Here is a 20,559-nt window from a genome sequence, read left to right on the forward strand (position 1 = left end):
CCCCGCCCGCACACACAGACACACAAAGTGTCTGTCCACGCACCGCCCACACTCTTCTTCCCTCCAGAACAGGATGTAGAAGGACAGAAAGGGCTTATTTACATTCCGATATTTGAGTCCCATTGACTTGCATTGGTATCGGGTATCGGTATCGGAGATTTCCGATATTTTTTGGATATTGGCCGATCCAATCCGATACCGATGCTTCTGGATATCGGAAGGTATCGCTCAACACTACTAATGACTCTACAAGCTGGGATACTTCAAATTTCTGTAGCCTGTGTCTTGCATTGTATAGCGGCTTCTCCATAAACCAGTGTTTACTGTGTATTGCTATAAATTATTATGTAAGAAATATTATGTTTTCATCAATATGATTGTAATAGCGAGCAGCGTCGGACTGGAGCACCTTGGGCCCACCAGAGAAAATCATTCTTGGGGCCCACTATGTAGCTACATAGAAATAGATACAAGACCACCAATTGTGCGGTGAAAAGCGCTAATATCAGGGTAAGGGTTGGGGTAGCCCTCTCACAGAATATAATGTAGCCCCCTCATAAAATATAATGCGGTCCCCTCTCATAGAATATAATGCAGCACCCCACAAAATATAATGCAACCCCCTCAGGTATGACACAGTCCCCACCATAGAATATAATGTAGCACCCCCATAGGGTATAATGCAACCCACCACAGAATATAATGTAGTCCCCTGAGAGAATAATGCAGCCCCACCACAGAATATAATGCAGCCCCCCATAGAGTATACTGTAACCCCTCATATAGTATGATGTAGCCCCCCATAATATAATGTAGTACCCTGAGTATAATGCAGTCCCCCCACAGAATATAATGTAGCCCCCCAGGACCGTATTTAGAGTTTCTGCTGCCCTAGGCACTTTTAGTGCTGCCTCCCCCTTTGGTGAGTAACATAGTAACATAGTAACATAGTTAGTAAAGCCGAAAAAAGACATTTGTCCATCCAGTTCAGCCTATATTCCATCATAATAAATCCCCAGATCTACGTCCTTCTACAGAACCTAATAATTGTATGATACAATATTGTTCTGCTCCAGGAAGACATCCAGGCCTCTCTTGAACCCCTCGACTGAGTTCGCAATCACCACCTCCTCAGGCAAGCAATTCCAGATTCTCACCGCACTAACAGTAAAGAATCCTCTTCTATGTTGGTGGAAAAACCTTCTATCCTCCAGACGCAAAGAATGCCCCCTTGTGCCCGTCACCTTCCTTGGTATAAACAGATCCTCAGCGAGATATTTGTATTGTCCCCTTATATACTTATACATGGTTATTAGATCGCCCCTCAGTCGTCTTTTTTCTAGACTAAATAATCCTAATTTCGCTAATCTATCTGGGTATTGTAGTTCTCCCATCCCCTTTATTAATTTTGTTGCCCTCCTTTGTACTCTCTCTAGTTCCATTATATCCTTCCTGAGCACCGTTGCCCAAAACTGGACACAGTACTCCATGTGCGGTCTAACTAGGGATTTGTACAGAGGCAGTATAATGCTCTCATCATGTGTATCCAGACCTCTTTTAATGCACCCCATGATCCTGTTTGCCTTGGCAGCTGCTGCCTGGCACTGGCTGCTCCAGGTAAGTTTATCATTAACTAGGATCCCCAAGAGTATGACACTATCGGCAGTGACTTTGGCAAGAATCGCTGATGTGAAAGTAGCCTTTTGCAGCAGATCTGGCAGTTTTTCTGCATCTGCCACGTAACGGATCACTTACAGCAACACTGCATTCGGCCTCATTGATTCCCTATGGGATTTGCGGCACTTGCCGTGATCTGGCAAATGCAGTACCATACCTCCCAACTTTTGAAGAAGGGAAGGAGGTATAAAGTTTGCGGCACGCGTAGTGCGCTGCGGCAAATTTTAGGCCACGCCTCTGACCACACCCATTTCACAACTAGTCACACCCATATCCACATCCCAACCACAGCCATTTAGCACTGCTGATCACACTGTTTTATATACAATAATTATAAACAAAAAAATATGGCCACACAATAGCCACACATGATGCTCAATACTGTATAACGGCCACCACACATGATGCTCCATACTGTATAATGGCCACACATGATGCTCCATACTGTATAATGGCCACACACAGTTCTCCATACTGTATAATGGCCACACATGATGCTCAATACTGTAAAACGGCCACACATGATGCTCCATAGTGTATAATGGCCACACATGATGCTCCATAATGTATAATGGCCACACAGTGCTCCATACTGTATAATGGCCACACATAGCACTCCATACTGTATAATGGCCACACATAGTGCTCCATACTGTATAACGGCCACACACAGTTCTCCATACTGTATAATGATCCCACATGATGCTCAATACTGTATAATGGCCACAAATGATCCTCCATACTGTATAAGGGCCACACATGATGCTCCATACTGTATAACGGCCACACACGATGCTCCATACTGTATAATGTCCATTGGCCACACATGATGCTCCATACTGTATAACGGCCACACATGATGCTCAATACTGTATAATGGCCACACACAGTTCTCCATACTGTATAATGATCCCACATGATGCTCAATACTGTATAATGACCCCCCTCTTGTATGCATGGCTCATACCCCCCCCTCCTGTATGCATGGCTCATATTCCCCCTCTTGTATGCATGGCTCATATTCCCCCCTCAATGCATGGCTCATATTCCCCCCCTGTATGCATGGCTCATATTCCCACCCCTGTATGCATGGCTCATATTCCCCCCCCCCTGAATGCATGGCTCATATTCCCCCCCCTGTATGCATGGCTTATATTTCCCCCTCCTGTATGCATGGCTTATCTCTCCACCCCCCGCTCCCGCTCCTGCTCCCATCTTGCATGGCGCGCCGGCTTATGTCCTCCTTCATCCCCCCGTCCCTCATACTCACCTGTCCCACACACGACACACCGCGCGGCCGCGCCGACATCCCTCTGGCTCTGTCCCGACTCCCGGCACAGCACCTTCTTCCTGCGTGAGCGGTCATGTGATACCGCTCATTAAGGTCATGAATATGCGCATATTCATGACCTTAATGAGCGGTACCACATGACCGCTCATTCAGGAGGAGCTGCAGACGCTGAGACCAGGCATCGCTGGAGCAGGGTGAGTATCGTCTTCAAGGAGGGTGGGTGGTAGGCGGGCGGCCGGGGAGGGGGGGCCCTGGAGCAGTGGGGGCCCTAGGCAGCTGCTGGACAGTATGCCAGCAGGTGTCAGTGCCCGGGCCCATCGGAGAATCCTCCGGATCTCCGGTGGGCCAGTCCGAGCCTGATAGCGAGTGTTGAGTGATAATTGATTTGATTAAAATAAAAATACAGTAACTTTTATATGAAAAAAGATTTGTTTAATTGTTCTGCATTGTGGATTTCAAGAAATGTGGTGTAACTGATTGATTGTAATTGAGCAATGAAATTTATTAATACGTCTTTATAATAATAATAATAATAATAATTTTTATGTATATAGCGCCAACATATACCGCAGCACTTTACAATTAAGCGGGGACATGTACAGACAATAAATTCAGTACAAGTTAAGACAATTTATACAGTGACATTAGGAGTGAGGTCCCTGCTCGCAAGCTTACAATCTACAAGGAAATGGGGGGACACAATAGGTGAAAAGTGCTTGTTATTTCAGGTCTGGCAATTATAATAAATAAGGATTTTCATATAAAGCTGCATGATCCGATCATCAGCCCGTGTGTTTAAGTGCAATAGTCAAGTATCAAGTGCAGTTATCATGTGCATGGAGGGTGTGAAGACAGATGATTAGTAGGGTGCAGATTCACATGCAGATAATATTTGGAAGGAGGGAACAGGACAGAGTTAGTTTACTGAGTAGGTGATGTGGTAGGCTTGTTTGAAGAGATGGGTTTTTAAAGCGCGCTTGAATAGGTCGGTGCTAGATATCAGTCTGATCATCTGGGGAAGTGCATTCCAGAGAGCTGGCGCAGCACGAGAGAAGTTCTTGGAGACGGAGATGCGAGGTTCGGATTACGGGGGATGTTGGTCTTAGGTCATTTTTAGAACGGAGGGCACGTGTAGGGCGATAGACGGAGATGAGAGAGGAGATATAAGGCGGTGCAGAACTGTGGAAAGCTTTGTGGGTGAGAGAGATGAGTTAATACTGGAGCCTATAGCAAATGGGTAGCCAGTGTAATGACTGGCACAAGATGGAGGCATCGGTGAAGCGGCTGGACAGAAATATGTCGTTGATTTTGTTCAATAAACATTATAACTTTTATCTGAAAATCGCGTCTCTCGTTCTTTATTTTACTCCTTTTTAGCGTATCAAATTGACAATAAAAGCATAATATCGACGCTATACATAATAGAACCTATATAAATAATAGCTGCAGCAAAAACCTATATAATTATTGTCCCTATAAAATAATAGGCACAATCAAATTCTTATCAGATCAATCGCACTTTTTGTTTCACTTTGGAATAATTATTGGCCCTATAAAATAATCGGCACAAGGAAACAATTCTCATTAACGTATCAATCGGCTTATAAAACAGTGCACTTTGTTATCAATTTGTAGGAATCGTGCCAGTAATCAATTTAATACACTTTCATACAATACGATCGCCGTATAATATCTACTTTATTCCCTTTAATACACTACAATAGCCGTACGATATCTATTTAATTCCCTATAAGATCAATTTGATACAATTTAATATAACTTTGATATCAATTTGATAGTAGGCGGGGCACCTGTCAGATTTCTTTTTGACGAGACATCCATCCTCCTTAATACTGGTATTCATAATGCAGATTTCTTCTTTTTTTAATAATTCTTGATTTAAACATTTTAGTAAACAAAAATACACAACTGTGACGAGTCATGAGATGCAATGGAACAATTGTAACATGTGATGTCACAAGAGGCACCCTAAGATGCTAAAAACATTTTGAGGCAAGAGAATAGACAAAATTGGAAAACAGACAACTGTTACTACTACGTAAATGAAAAAAAAAAAGCAGAGTACTTAGAAAAGGGACCTAATCATAATCCGGATATATTAGACTGTACCTCAATAGGGTATTAGTGCAACAGAAAAGTAGTATCGAGTGAGATCAGTGTAAGACTTCAATAGTGGTATATAATAACAGCAGAGAGAAGGGAACAGAGAACCTGGAAACTGAGCATAATGCAGATGTCTGACAGGTCACCGATCCCTCAGTAATCTCGCCCCGATAGCTGCTACTGCGCTGGTAAGAGTGAGTGAGTTTGTCAGTGGGACACTTCCTGATTCTCAGTCAGTCAGTGGGAGCAGTGTACAGTAGTGTATTTTACTTGTTAAAGTGCTGGAGAGTAATTTAGGAAAAGGCAAAACAGGCCAGGACCCCAGAGGCAGGACGAGAATCTCAGAGGCTGGAGGAGCCAGCATTGAGAAGGAAAGCTCAGGCTGAGTATGGGACCGCATAGCCAGGAAGAGCACCTTACAACTATAATACATTACTTACACAGCTCCCACTGACTGACTGAGAATCAGGAAGTGACAAACTCACTCATTATTACCCCTCCCAACTTATATATATATAATTTTATTAAAATTTTATTACGTCATAATATTGAAATATGGAAATATGGAGGAAAACCAAGCGACAAAATATACGGAGACCACTGCACAGAGATATTAGTAATGGGTATAATGACTAAATAACATGATCATGCATAGTGAAATCCCATACACATACCCTATTAAATATATAAATAGGTGTAAGAAACATTATACACATCCAAAAAAGGCATAGAAAAGGAAGGACGTATAATAAAATAGTATATACCAATAGTCAGTACCCCGTGGCTCCTGTGACTCCAGCGTACATTTCGCCTAGTTGCTTTCTGCGTAGTTAGGAGGGGTAGGTAGACCCAACAATGCAGATGAGCTGAAGGCTGCTATCAAAGCAACCTGGGCTTTCATAGCATCACAGCACTGCCACAGGCTGATCGCCTCCATGCCATGCTGCATTGATGCAGTAATTGATGCAGAAGGAGCCCCAAGCAAGTATTGAGTGCATTTACTGAATATACATTTCAGTAGGCCAACATTTCAGATTTTAAAATCCTTTTTCAAGCTGGTGTTATAAAGTATTCTAATTTACTGAGATAATGACTTTTGAGTTTGAATTGGTTGTAAACCATAATCAACAACATTAACAGAAATAAGCACTTGAAATAGATCATTTGTAATGACTCTATGTAATATATAAGTTTCACTTTCTGTATTGAATAACTGAAATAAATTAACTTTTTGATGATATTATAATTTTGTGAGAAGCACCTGTAGTATATTATACCCCATAGTCCTCCAAATAGTATAAAACACTCCCCATAGTCCTCCATATAGTATAATACACTCCCCATAGTCCTCCATATAGTATAATACACTCCTCATAGTCATCCATATAGTATAATACACTCCATATAGTCCTCCATATCATATAATACACTCCTCATAATCCTCCATATTTATTATGCACCCCCCATAGTTCTCCATGTAGTACAATGCACTCCCCATAGTATAATGCACCCCATAGTTCTTCATATAGTATAATGCATTCCCCATAGTCCTCTATGCAGTATAATGCACAACCGATAGTCTGAAGGGTATAATGCAGTTCTTATATAATGCACCCCATAGTCCTTGATAGAGTATAATGCAGCTCCCTCATGGAATATAGTGCAGCCCCCATAGAGTAAAATGCAGCCACCCCATATTGTATAATGCAAACCCGCACAGAGAATAGTGCAGCCCCACGATAGAATATAATGCAGCCCCCCCATAGAATATAATGCATCCCCCATAGAATATAATGCAGTCCACTCATAGAGTATAATGCAGCCCCCCCTTCCCCCCCCAATAGAGGATAATGCAGCTCCACAGTCCGGCAGTATTTTGGCTACTACGTACTCACTGATATAAAAAAAAATAGAATACTCCCCACTCCTCCCTGTCCCCCCTGTTCTGGTCTCTGCATTGGGTGCAGCATTAGAGGGGAATGATGGGAGAGGGAATGTCATCTGACGCTTTCTCCGCCATCATTGCTTTCAACTGTATTAGCTGGCGCCGGGTCTCCCTTACTCACGGGTCCCATATCGGCTGTGTGGTGTGCTGCTATTAATGGCACTGCACTGGCTGGGGGCTTCTGGGGGAGCAGGGGCCCTAGAAAGATGCCTAGTCTGCCTGCCCCTAACACTGGCCAATGGCCATGTCTATAGCAAAAGCAAACAGCACTTATGCAAGAGAGCAGACTTTTCAGGTTTCACTTCCCCTATAAGGAACTGATACCATTAACTAAATTATTTGCCCTAATTTGATTCCACAAACTAAAATATTTCCTTGAGGCAGCAACACAAGTCTTTTATTCAGTTACAGAAATTATGCCCAAACCTACACTTGAGAAAAACCTGGTGAAAATCCTTACATCCAATCTATGGAATCAATAAAATGGAGGTAATGTATTTGCACCAGGTTTTTGCTCAAGTGTAGTTTGAGGTCTTTACTGTGTCTGCAGAATCCATGTCTCAGTCCTAAAGGGAACCTGACAGGAGGCTATGCTGCCTGAGTAACAGACATTATGAACAAAACACTGGCTACGTTGTTGCAGCCACAAATGTTTCACTCTAAATTGATATATCAAGTCTGTATCACCTTCTCCCTGCTCTTCTCCTCTAGAAGAGGAAGGAAACGGAAATCACCATTTAAAAAAATGTTAACATAACATAAATAGAAGTCTTGATATAGTAAAAAAAAAAACACCTTGTGTTTTCGAAAAGAACCCTTAGGCTAAATTTATATGGAAAGTATTCGGTGTGTTTTAGATGCTGCAGTTTTGTACAGAATTTGTGCACCAATTAGCTAAGGCCATGATCTTACAATGTGTTTGTAATGCATTTTTTAAGCGGTTTTTCAAAAATGCAGTAAATGCAGTAAATACGGTGCTAAATTAGTTTTTTTTAAAAATGTCAGCAAAAAAAAACAAGTCGCAAACACATCATGTACACAGTATAAATTAGGTTAATTGTGTTTCTTCATTGCATTTTTTGATAGATTTTTTACATTCTTTGCTTGTTCTAATTTTTCAGCTGTGGGTTTTCTCTCCTTTTGGCATGTCATATTTTCAATAAAAATATTTGTTTTGTCAACTCTCTGTCACTTAGCTTTGAAACATAATAAAAAACATGTATGTTTTTAATCTGCAGATGTCCTATCTACAGTGGGGAAAAAAGTAGTCAGCCACCAATTGAGCAAGTTCTCCCACTTAAAAAGATGAGAGCGGCCTGTAATTGACATCATAGGTAGACCACAACTATGAGAGTCAAAATGAGAAAACAAATCCCGAAAATCACCTTGTCTGATTTGGCAAGATTTATTTTGCAAATTTTGGTAGTAAATAAGTATTTAGTCACCTAAAAACATGCAAGATTTCTGGCTCTCACAGACCTGTAACTTCTTCTTTAAGAGTCTCCTCTTTCCTCCACTCATTACCTGTAGTAATGGCACCTGTTTGAACTTGTTATCAGTATAAAAGACACCTGTCCATAACCTCAAACAGTCACACTCCAAACTCTACTATGGTGAAGACCAAAGAGCTGTCAAAAGACGCCAGAAACAAAATTGTAGTCCTGCACCAGGCTGGGAAGACAGAATCTGTAATAGGCAAGCAGATGGTGTGATGAAATCAACTGTGGGAGCAATAATAAGGAAATGGAAGACATAAAAGACCACTGATAATTTCCCTCGATCTGGTGCTCCACGCAAGATCTCACCCAGTGGGGTCAAAATGATCACAAGAACGGTGAGCAAAAATCCCAGAACCACATGGGGGGACCTAGTGATTAGCCTGCATAGAGTTGGGACCACCGTAACAAAGGCCTACCATCAGTTACACACTACACTGTCAGGGAATCAGATCCTGCAGTGTCAGACGTGTCCCCCTGTTTAAGCCCGTACCTGTCCGGGCCCGTCTGAAGTTTGTTAGAGAGCATTTGGATTATCCAGAAGAGTATTGGGAGAATGTCATATGGTCTGATGGAACCAAAGTAGAACTGTTTGGTAGAAATAAAACTCGTCGTGTTTGGAGTTGACAGAATGCTGAGTTGCATCCAAAGAACACCATACATACTGTGAAGCATTGGGGGGCAACATCATGCTTTGGGGCTGTTTCTCTGCAAAGGGACCAGGATGACTGATCCTTGTACATGAAAGAATGAATGGGGCCATGTATCGTGAGATTTTGAGTGCAAACCTCCTTCCATCAGCAAGGGCATTGAAGATGAAACATGGATGGATCTTTCAGCATGATAATGATCCCAAGCACACCGTCAGGGCAATGAACGAGTGGCTTCATAAGTAACATATGAAGGTCCTGGAGTGGCCTAGCCTGTCTCCAGATCTCAACCCCATAGAAAACCTTTTGGAGGGAGTTGAAAGTCCGTATTGCCCGGCGACAAGCCCAAAACATCAATGCTCTAAAGGAGATCTGCATGGAGGAAAGGGCCAACATACCACCAACAGTGTGTGCCAACTTTGTGAAGACTTACAGAAAACGTTTGACCTCTGTCATTGCCAACAAAGGATATATAAGGATATATAACAAAATATTGAGATGAACTTTTGTTAATGACCAAATACTGTATTTTTCGGACTATAAGTCGCACAGGACCATAAGATGCACCCCAAATTTTCAGAAGGAAAATAGGGGAAAAAAATGTGTCAAATGGTGGTCCATCTTATAGTCCGAATTCACCTTACCGGGGAAATTGGCACAGGTGGAGGAGTGGTCACTGGGGTTGTTCGGTGGTCCAGTCTGGTGCGGTGGCCTCTGGTAAATCCAATCCCAGACTGGTGTGGCGGTGGTGCTCTGGGGTTCCTGGTGGTTCCACCGGTATTTTGCGACAGGTGCGGTGGTGGTGCTCTGTGGTGCAGCAGGGCTCCGCCAGCATTTTGTGAAGGCCCAGAGGCCCCACGCAGATCCATTGCTGTGATGCGGTGGCCTCCGGGAAAATGACTGTATGGGGGGGACACTTGCTCAGATTGAGATCTTGGCAATGAGATCTCATCCCGAGATCTCATTGCCGAGATCTCAATCTGCTGCAATGCGGTGGCCCCTGGGAAAATGGCCTCTGGGAGTGGTGCATGCTCAGATTCAGATCTTGGCAATGAGATCTCGTCCCAGGATCTCGAGACGAGATTTCGGTGCCAAGATCTCAATCTGAGTATGCGCCTTCCCCGTCAGCCATTTTCCCGGAGGCTACCGCATCGTAGCAATGGATCTGCAGGGGCCTCTGGGTTTTCAGAAAATGCTGGTGGAGCCCCCCCGCACCACAGAGCCCCACTGCCGCACCACAGAGCACCACCGCCGCACCATAGAGCACCAGCCTGTGAAGGGAAGCTGTATCGCCCTGCAGCGTCGGACCAGGACCGCCGCCACAGTATTTTGTAAGTATATTCTGACTATAAGACGCACCCCCATTTTCCCCAAAAAATTTTGGGGAAAAAAGTGCATCTTATAGTCCGAAAAATACGGTACTTATTTTCCACCATAATTTGCAAAATAAATCTTGCCAAATCAGACAAGGTGATTTTCTGGATTTGTTTTCCCATTTTGACTCTCAAAGTGGTCTACCTATGATGTCAATTACAGGCCTTTTTAAGTAGAAGAACTTGCACAATTGATGGCTGACTAAATACTTTTCCCCACTGTATATAAAGAGAACTTGTCAGCATGATTTTTTTACGTAAAGTAAAGACATGGCTGTAATGGTGATAATAAAATTTGGTGAAGAAATGCGCTTTGCTGTTCTTTACTCTCCATTTGAAGTTTACTGCTAATTAGATTTTGGTGCACAGGGGCCGGACTGTGCACTGGGTCTTCTGCTCCATGCCTGTGATTCCTTGGTCCATTTGCCTGCCTCCGATCTTTGAATTACTTGCTTCCTCTGTGTGAAATCTCAGCAATGACCTGATATTCACAGACTGGAAGCAGACAGAGGGGTCGGGGAATCACAGACACGGAGGAGACCCAGGGTACAGTCCAGCCCCTGTGTACCAAAATCTAATTATCAGAAAACTTCAAACGGTGCTTAAAGGGACTCTGTCACCTGAATTTGGCGGGACTGGTTTTGGGTCATATGGGCGGAGTTTTTGGGTGTTTGATTCACCCTTTCCTTACCCGCTGACTGCATGCTGGCTGCAATATTGGATTGAAGTTCATTCTCTGTCCTCCATAGTACACGCCTGCGCAAAGCAATCTTGCCTTGCGCAGGCGTGTACTATGGAGGACAGAGAATGAACTTCAATCCAATATTGCAGCCAGCATGCAGCCAGCAGGTAAGAAAAGGGTGAATCAAACACCCCAAAGCCCCGCCCATATGACCCAAAACCAGTCCCGCCAAATTCAGATGACAGGTTCCCTTTAAAGAAGAACAGCAAAGCGGATTTCGTCATGAAAGGCTTTAATGTAATCAGTATTATAACCATGTCTTAACTTGTCAGCACAATCTTGTAATATAAAGTAAAGTAAGACATGGCTGCAATGGCACTGATATGCTGATTTAATTGATGCTTAGGGTGAAAAAATCTGCTTTGTACTCCAGCTTTGTGTTGCCATGTTAAGAGAAAAAATTAATAAGTTAACTGTAATGAGCATTCTTTTTTTCATTATTTGCAGTGGCCTTATCATGGGCGTGAAAAAGATAAAAGCTTTCTTTATGATATTGTGGCCAACAAAAAAAGTGGCATTGATGTGGACAAAATGGACTACTTTGCCAGGTACCTGTTGTCTTGGATATACTGTTACAATTAATCAATGACTTTTGGTTGGTGATTAGGCAGAGTTCCCTGACAAAGCGGTAGCGTAATACGCAAGTAGTAAATAATACATATTATCTGTCAAACTCAATTTGACAGCTACCCCGCCACTTATCAAAGTGTATCAAAGTGTGTAACCACGCCCCTCCCTATCAGTGGCTCTGTCGTATCTTGCTCATCATTTCATATGAATTTTATATGAGTTTGATGTTGTTATCAGAGTATTTAGTTTTGTTAGTGAGATTCTCATTTTATGAGTTTTATCTTCCCAGCAGTGTGTTTACTTTTATTTAATAACGTGATGCTCATTGTATGTGTTTTATATTCCCAGCAATGTTTTACTCTTATTTGATAGTGTGATTCTCATTTTATATGAGTTTTATATTCCCAGCAGAGTATTTACTGTTATTTGATAGCGACGATCATGATTCTCTTTGAATGGGCATATTATTTATATGGCCATGTTACAATGTGATCAAGTATAAAGCGGCTGTTTTATACGATTGTAAAAAAAAGCAAAGACACGATATTGTAAAAAGTTTTAAAATATTTTATTGTTCTAAAAATAAATACAGATCAAAACATATCAATAATATAAAAAAATTTCCAGGATAATATAAAAAGTATTACAAGTACAAATAATATACATCATTACAGTTCTTACAAACTAATATAAAAAATATTACATTCACATGTGCCAAACTGTATGTAATAATAATATACATCATCACATTGAATAATATAGTGTGTTACAATTCAGCTACAACATTTATCCAGCACACCACTTACATCGTGAGCCACATGGATTGTAGTATTGGTAGAGACCTTTTTTAGATAGCAGAGTTCCTTGTGTGCTACCTAATGACGGAGGGTGTAACGACTGAATTGTACAGGTGGGTGGGGATAGCGTCTGGGGGGGTACAGTCATGGCCAAAAGTTTTGAGAATGACATCAAAATTATATTTTCACATGATCTGCTGCCCTCTGGTTTTTATTAGTGTTTGTCTGATGTTTATATCACATCTAATATATAAAGCTGAATGTGTGTGTGTGTGTGTGTGTGTATGTCCGGGATTGGCATCTGCACTGTCACAGCTACAGCCACAAAATTTTGCACAGTCACACGTCTGGACCCCGAGAGCGTCATAGGCTATGTTGTGAGGTGAAATTTTAACCCCGCGCGTTCCAATTCACCAAACAATTTTGCCCCTATCTACATAATGGGGAAAAAAGTGAAAGGAAAAGTGTTGGAGGCGTCGCAGCTACAGCCACAAAATTTTGCACAGTCACACATCTGGACCCCGAGAGCGTCATAAGCTATGTTGTGAGGTAAAATTTTAACCCCGCGCTTTCCAGTTCACCAAACAATTTTGCCCCTATCTACTTAATGGGAAAAAATGAAAAGAAAAGTGTAGGAGGCAAATTGACAGCTGCCAGATGTGAACAAGGGGGACTTAAAGAGTGAGAGCGATGGCGCCAAAGAGTATATACCGTACAGTTGCTAAGGTGGGGCCCCAACATGGGATACTCACCACACACGGGGATATGAACACACACACAAAATGTGCCACACACTACCACGTGCTTGAACACATATTACCCTCAGCACACATTTCACCACAAATACACCAACCTCGCCACATAAAAGTCGAAACACAAAAGTCGCAGCTCAAAACTCGCCACGCGCAGAACTCGCCACATGCAAAAACTAGGCTATTGCAAAACTCGCCACAAGTGCAAAACTCACCTCATGGAAAACTCGCCACACGCAAAACTTGCACACGCGGAAAAATTGCCACATGCACAAAAGTTGCAACACATGCAAAAGTTGCCTCACACAAAACTTGCACATACTCAAAAGGCACCACACATAAAACTCGCCACGCGCAAAACTCGCCATGCGCAAAACTTGCTGCACACAACTTGCTACACTAACCTGTCACATGCAACTCGACACACAAAACGTTGCTACACGCATGTTGCCACACAAAACTCATCTCACAAAAGTCGCTACATGCATGTCGCCACACGCAACTCAACACACACAACTTGACAAACGAAACTTGCCCTAAAACACACACAAGTCTGGTATTATCCTTCAAAATTAAAAATATGATTAATAAGCAGACAAACTACAACAAATGTACCATATAGGAAATACGGCAGCTGTCAGTCACATGACCTGTCTATTATGTGTATGTGTGAGCTAATATATACTGCCAGGGGGAGGGTTTCCTGTTGGCTGGGGATTTATCAGGCTGCCAATTTAGCTTACAAATACTGAGGTAAAAATACTGAGCAAATAACGTGTGAACGAGGTCTAATACAGGAGGAGATGACACACAGGTATATACTATATACAGGGGAGATGACACACAGTTATATACTATATACAGGAGAGATGACACACAGGTATATACTATATAGAGGAGGAGATGACATACAGGTACATATATATACAGGAGGAGATGACATACAGGTATATACTATATACAGGAGGAGATGACACACAGGTATATACTATATACAGGAGCAGATGACCTACAGGTATATACTATATACAGGAGGAGATGACATACAGGTATATGCTATATATAGAAGATGACATGCAGGTATATACTATATACAGGAGGAGATGACACACAGATATATACTATATACAGGGGAGATGACACACAGCTATATACTGTATACAGGAGAAGATGACATACAGGTATATACTATATATAGAAGGAGATGACATTCAGGTATATAATATATATATAGGGGAGATGACACACAGCAGGTATATACACTATATACAGGGGAGATGACATACAGGTATATACTATATACAGGAGATGACATACAGATGTATACTATATATAAGGGAGATGACAAACATGTATATACTGAGGTGATGAGGTGAAAATGAGAGGTGTGAGGTGAAAATGAAAAGGTGTGAGTGCAAAATGAGAGGAGTGAGGAAAAATAGTGGAGTGATCAGAAAATGTCAGATGTGAGGTTGAAATGACAAGTGTTAGGGGGGAATGAGAGGAGTGAGGGAGAAAATGAGAGGTGTGAGGGAGAAAATGAGAGATGTGAGGGGGAAAATGAAAGATGTGATTGGGAAAATGAGAGGCGTGATGGGAAAATAAGACAAGTGAGGTGCTATAACTAACCACAGATATTTACTATGCCCAGGCAACGCCGGGCTCTTCAGCTAGTACAGAAATATAATTGCAATCATATTATGGTTACCAATAGGTTATATTGACAGTTAGAATGAGTTAATGCAGCAAGTCAATATTTGCTGTGTTGACCCTTCTTCTTCAAGACCTCTGCAATTCTCCCTGGCATGCTCTCAATCAACTTCTGGACCAAATCCTGACTGATAGCAGTCCATTCTTGCATAATCAATGCTTGCATTTTGCCAGAATTTGTTGGTTTTTGTTTGTCCACCCGTCTCTTGATGATTGACCACAAGTTCTCAATGGGATTAAGATCTGGGGAGTTTCCAGGCCATGGACCCAAAATCTCTATGCTTTGTTCCATGAGCCATTTAGTTACCTTTGCTTTATGGCAAGGTGCTCCATCATGCTGGAAAAGGCATTGTTGGGCACCAAACTGCTCTTGGACGGTTGGGAGAAGTTGCTCTTGGAGGACATTCTGGTACCATTCTTTATTCATGGCTGTGTTTTTAGGCAAGACTGTGAGTGAGCCGATTCCCTTGGCTGAGAAGCAACCCCACACATGAATGGTTTCAGGATGCTTTACAGTTGGCATGAGAGAAGACTGGTGGTATCGCCTAATAAGCTGTTTTCCAGATGTCCCAAACAATCGAAAAGGGGATTCATCAGAGAAAATGACTTTGCCCCAGTCCTCAGCAGTCCACTCCCTGTAACTTTTGCAGAATATCAGTCGGTCCCTGATGTTTTTTCTGGAGAGAAGTGGCTTCTTTGCTGCCCTCCTTGAAACCAGGCCTTGCTCAAGTCTCCGCCTCACAGTGCGTGCAGAAGCACTCACACCAGCCTGCTGCCATTCCTGAGCAAGCTCCGCACTGCTGGTAGTCCGATCCCACAGCTGAAACAGTTTTAAGATAAGGTCCTGGCGCTTGCTGATCTTTCTTGGGCTCCCTGGAGCCTTTTTGACAACAATGGAAGCTCTCTCCTTGAAGTTCTTGATGATGCGATAGATTGTTGACTGAGGTGCAATCTTTGTAGCTGCGATACTCTTCCCTGTTAGGCCATTTTTGTGCAGTGCAATGATGGCTGCACGTGTTTCTTTAGAGATAACCATGGTTAACTGAAGAGAAACAATGATACCAAGCACCAGCCTCCTTTTAAAGTGTCCAGTGATGTCATTCTTACTTAATCATGACTGATTGATCGCCAGCCCTGTCCTCATCAACACCCACACCTGTGTTAATGGATCAATCACTAAAACGATGTTAGCTGCTCCTTTTAAGGCAGGAGTGCAATGATGTTGAAATGTGTTTTGGGGGTTAAAGTTCATTTTCTGGGCAAATATTGACTTTGCAAGTACAGTAATTGCTGTTAAGCTGATCACTCTGACATTCAGGAGTATATGCAAATTGCCATTAGAAAAAATGAAGCAGTAGACTTTGGAAAAATTAATATTGGTCTCATTCTCAAAACTTTTGGCCATGACTGTAGATACAACGCTACCCTCACTGATGGATCATTTTAATCCATCTAAAAGCTGCCTAGTAATGGGATTGCCCACAACTGTAGATGGAATATTTAGCTCGGCCATTGCCTGCATAAATGAATCCCAACCCCGAGGCAGATTCCTGGTGGTCAGAGCATAACTCTGTGTTGTACTATGTACCAAATCCAGTAAGTTAGATCCTGGCATTACATAGCCTTTGAAAATAAATTAACTTTTATCATTCCATGCTGTAACATTTGTATTCTGCAGTAACCTGTTTAGTAAAAATTCTGCATACTTTTTATATCTTTGGTTTACATGGCTTACAATTTCAGCGACCTCCTGATTTTTATCAGGGCCTGGATTTGGCGATTGTTGCTAATCAGATTCAGGAGTGCTAAGGACAAGTAACCACTTCATGACCGGAGCTTTTTCATTTTTGCGCTTTTGTTTTTCGCCCCCCCCTCTTCCCAGAGCCATAACTTTTTTCTGTCAATATGGCCATGTGAGGGCTTATTTTTTTGCGGGACAAGTTGTACTTTTGAGTGACATCATTGGTTTTAGCATGTCATGTACTCGAAAACGGGAAAAAAAATTCCAAGTGTGGTGAAATTGCAAAAACTGATCTGCCATTATGATTCTCCAGGTCATTATGAGTTCATAGACACCTAACATGTCTAGGTTCTTTTTTATCTAAGTGATGAAAAAAAATCCCAAATTTTGCAAAAAAAAAAGTTGTGCCATTTTCTGAGACCCGTAGCATCTCCATTTTGTACGATCTTGTGTTGGGTGAGGGCTTATTTTTTTTTTGTGTCAAGGTGATGTGTTTAATGAAACCATTTTTGTGCAGACACGTTCTTTTGATCGCCCGTTATTGCCTTTTAATGCAATGTCGCGGCGACCACTAAAATGTAATTCTGGCGTTTTGATTTTTTTTCTTACTATGCAGTGTAGCAATCAGGTTAATCATTTCTTTATTGATAGATCGGGCGATTCTCACTGCGGCGATACCAAATATGTCTATGTTTAATTTGATTTTTGTTGTTTTATTTTAAATGGGGCGAAAAGGGGGTGATTTTAACTTTTATGTTTTTTTATTTTTTTCATAATTTTAATCACTTTTTTTTACTTTTGGCATGATTCAATAGCCTCCATGGGGGCTAGAAGCTGCAATAACTTGATCGACTTTGCTACATAAAGGCAATGCTCAGATATGCCCCTATGTAGCAGAATTACTGCATTGCTATGAGCGCCGACTACAGGGTGGCATCCATAGTAATCTGGCATCAACAACCATAGAGGTCTCAAGGAGACCTCTGGTTGTCATGCCAATGCACCGCTGACCCCTGATCACGTGACGGGGTCAGCGGTGAGCGTATTTCCGCCCGATGGCTGGAAACACGCATTAAATGCCGCTGTCAGAGTTTGACAGCGGCATTTAGCTAGTTAATCGGTGCGGGGATCACGATTCCGCCCGCACATATTGTGGGCACATGTCAGCTGTTTTCAACAGCTGACTTGTCGCAGCATTGAGGTGGGCTCACCACCGGAGCCCACATCAAAGCGGGGCTTCTGACATCGGACGTACTATCCCTTCCGACGTCAGAAAGGGGTTAAAGTTGTTAGTTCTTTTGAACTGTGGCTAGCATGTACCAAGTATCGCTGTAGCATGGAGATATGCATTTTAATTTTCACGTCATCGGGTATTTCACGGTGTTGTAAAACGGCGCTAATTTCATCATCAAGGCGACAAATAACACTCTCTAATAAGTTATTTGCAGTAGGGGGTCTTAGTTTGACTAGATCCTGTTTGGGGACTAAATGCATTTTCTCTGTATGCTCCATTAATTGCCTGTGAGCAGACTTGTTATTTTTTCTTTATGGACTGTGAGTCTATCACTCAGGGTTCTTATAGCTTTACGCCACTTCTTTAGTATACCTTTTTGTTGCTCTTTCAGCGGTATCCGGTCCATTTCGCCTATGGCTGTAATTAAATCATTGCTTGCATTGTGCAAAATAGATTTTCTGACCGCGAGGGTTGCCTTTATTAGTGTTTTTAAAAGTGAATTTTACGTGGACTATGACATTCTACCCTGTGTGCGCTGTAATGTAAAGCTATCCGAGAGACTCTGTCGTAAGTGGGCTCTCTTAAAAACACTGGTGAAGGCAACCCCCACTGTCAGAAAATCTATTTTGCACAATGCAAGCAACGATTTAATTACAGCCATAGGCAAAATTCCTTTAGACATCTCAAAGGGTCAGATTCCAACAAAAAGGTATACTAAAGAAGTAGCGTAAAGTTATAAGAACCCTAAGTGATAGACCACAGCCCATACAGAAAAAGAAGCGGCTACTAAAGCAGACCGGAGGGTTTACAGGACCTCTTAGGTTTTGCAATACCAATAATAACAAGTCTGCTCACAGGCATATAATGGAGCATACGGAGAAAATGTATCTAGTCCCCAAACAGGATCTAGTCAAACTAAGACCCCCTACTACAGATGACATATTAGAGAGTGTTATTCGTTGCCTTGATGATGAAATTAATGCTGTTTTTCAATGCCGTGAAATACCCGATGACGTGAAAATTAAAATGTATAAAATCCGTGCTACAGCGATACTTGGTACATGTGTTGACCTCCACTGTTGCCATGCGCGCCATTCTTTCTGTGTTCATTGTGATTGATCTAGGCTGCTGTACACACATACAGCAGCCCTGCCCTACCCTAGGCTCTGTTTGATTGTGCCCCTGTGTCTAAGCCTGTCTCACCCTTCATCTGTGGTGCTGGTTAGTGTGGAGGTTAGACCAGAAATGTCTATGTCCGGACCTGGTCAGCCTTTATCTGTGCTTGCCCTTTCTGGCGCCATGGAAGTGATTCAGAAATGCTTCAGGCATAGTTTGCATTTAATGTGGTCTTGCTTTTAATACATTTAGGGAGCCGTAATGGCCCAGTGAATATAAAAAATGTAGAGTAGAACTGCCCCATTATGAGAATGCCTTGGCGTGGCGGGGTGGCTCAAAGAATTGATCAATTGTTTGCTACATGTCTTATTTTGAAATACAGTTAGAAATCAATATGTGCATGTGCACTTTATCTATTGCGTTCTGACCATAGGCAGCGCTGGCTTCTCCCCTTTTTTATTTTGATATTGGTACATGCTAGGCACAGTTCAAAAGAACTAACAACTTTAAATCTCGTTAGCACTCCTGAATCTTATCAGCAACAATCGCCAAATCCAGGCCCTGATAAGAATCAGGAAGTCGCTGAAATTTTAAGCCATATAAACCAAAGATAAAAAAAGAATGCAGAATTTTTACTAAACAGGTTACTGCAGAATAAGAAACATAGTTACCTACCGATAAAGGTATTTCTCTGAGCCCATGACGGAACCACAGAGAGAGGGGATCCGCCCATCTGGGACAGGAAACCTACAGATAAAAAGGCGGTACCTCTCTCCCACATCAGTTATTTATAGAACAGAGGAAACTTCAGATTAATAACATAAGTAGCAGAAAAAATATTTAACATTACTATGAAGCTTAACAGAGACACCGTGAGGCTACCTCAAATTATAACGTTAACTAAACTAAGTATGCACACCCACTTGTTAAGGGAGGGAGATTCTGGTACCATATGTATGATGTAAGCTTGGTATTGTTCCCGTATCTATGTAGTAGACATAGCAAGCTCTGTTCTGCTCCCTTATCTCTGCAGTAAGCTCGGTTCTGCTCCCATATCTCTATAGTAAGCTCGGTTCTGCTTCCATATCTCTGTAGTAAGGTCAGTTCTGCTCCCATATCTCTGTAGTAAACTCCTTTCAGTTCCCTTATCTACGTAGTAATCTTGGTTCCGTTCTTGTGTATATGTAGTTAGCTTGCTTCTGTTACAGTATCTATGTAGTCAGTAATCTTGGTTCTGCTCCCATATCTATGCAGCAAGCTCCGTTCTGTTCCCATATCTATGTACCAGCCTGTCCTTAAAGCTTGTTATCTCTGCTGCTTTAATGCAGCGGCCAGAGATAA

General features: G+C 42.1%; 1 protein-coding gene across 2 annotated transcripts in view; it reads left to right on the top strand.

Moving 5' to 3' along the window:
* LOC138664932 (deoxynucleoside triphosphate triphosphohydrolase SAMHD1-like) overlaps window positions 1–20,559 on the top strand; it is a 415,941-nt gene that overhangs the window by 182,020 nt on the left and 213,362 nt on the right. For both annotated transcript variants that reach the window (XM_069751981.1, XM_069751982.1), the window contains exon 7: window positions 11,746–11,846. In XM_069751981.1, the coding sequence (XP_069608082.1) occupies window positions 11,746–11,846 (101 nt within the window). The remainder of the gene's footprint in view (window positions 1–11,745; window positions 11,847–20,559) is intronic.

Source organism: Ranitomeya imitator, chromosome 2 (genome assembly GCF_032444005.1).
Source record: "Ranitomeya imitator isolate aRanImi1 chromosome 2, aRanImi1.pri, whole genome shotgun sequence".
In the NCBI taxonomy this organism is placed as follows: Eukaryota; Metazoa; Chordata; class Amphibia; order Anura; family Dendrobatidae; genus Ranitomeya; species Ranitomeya imitator.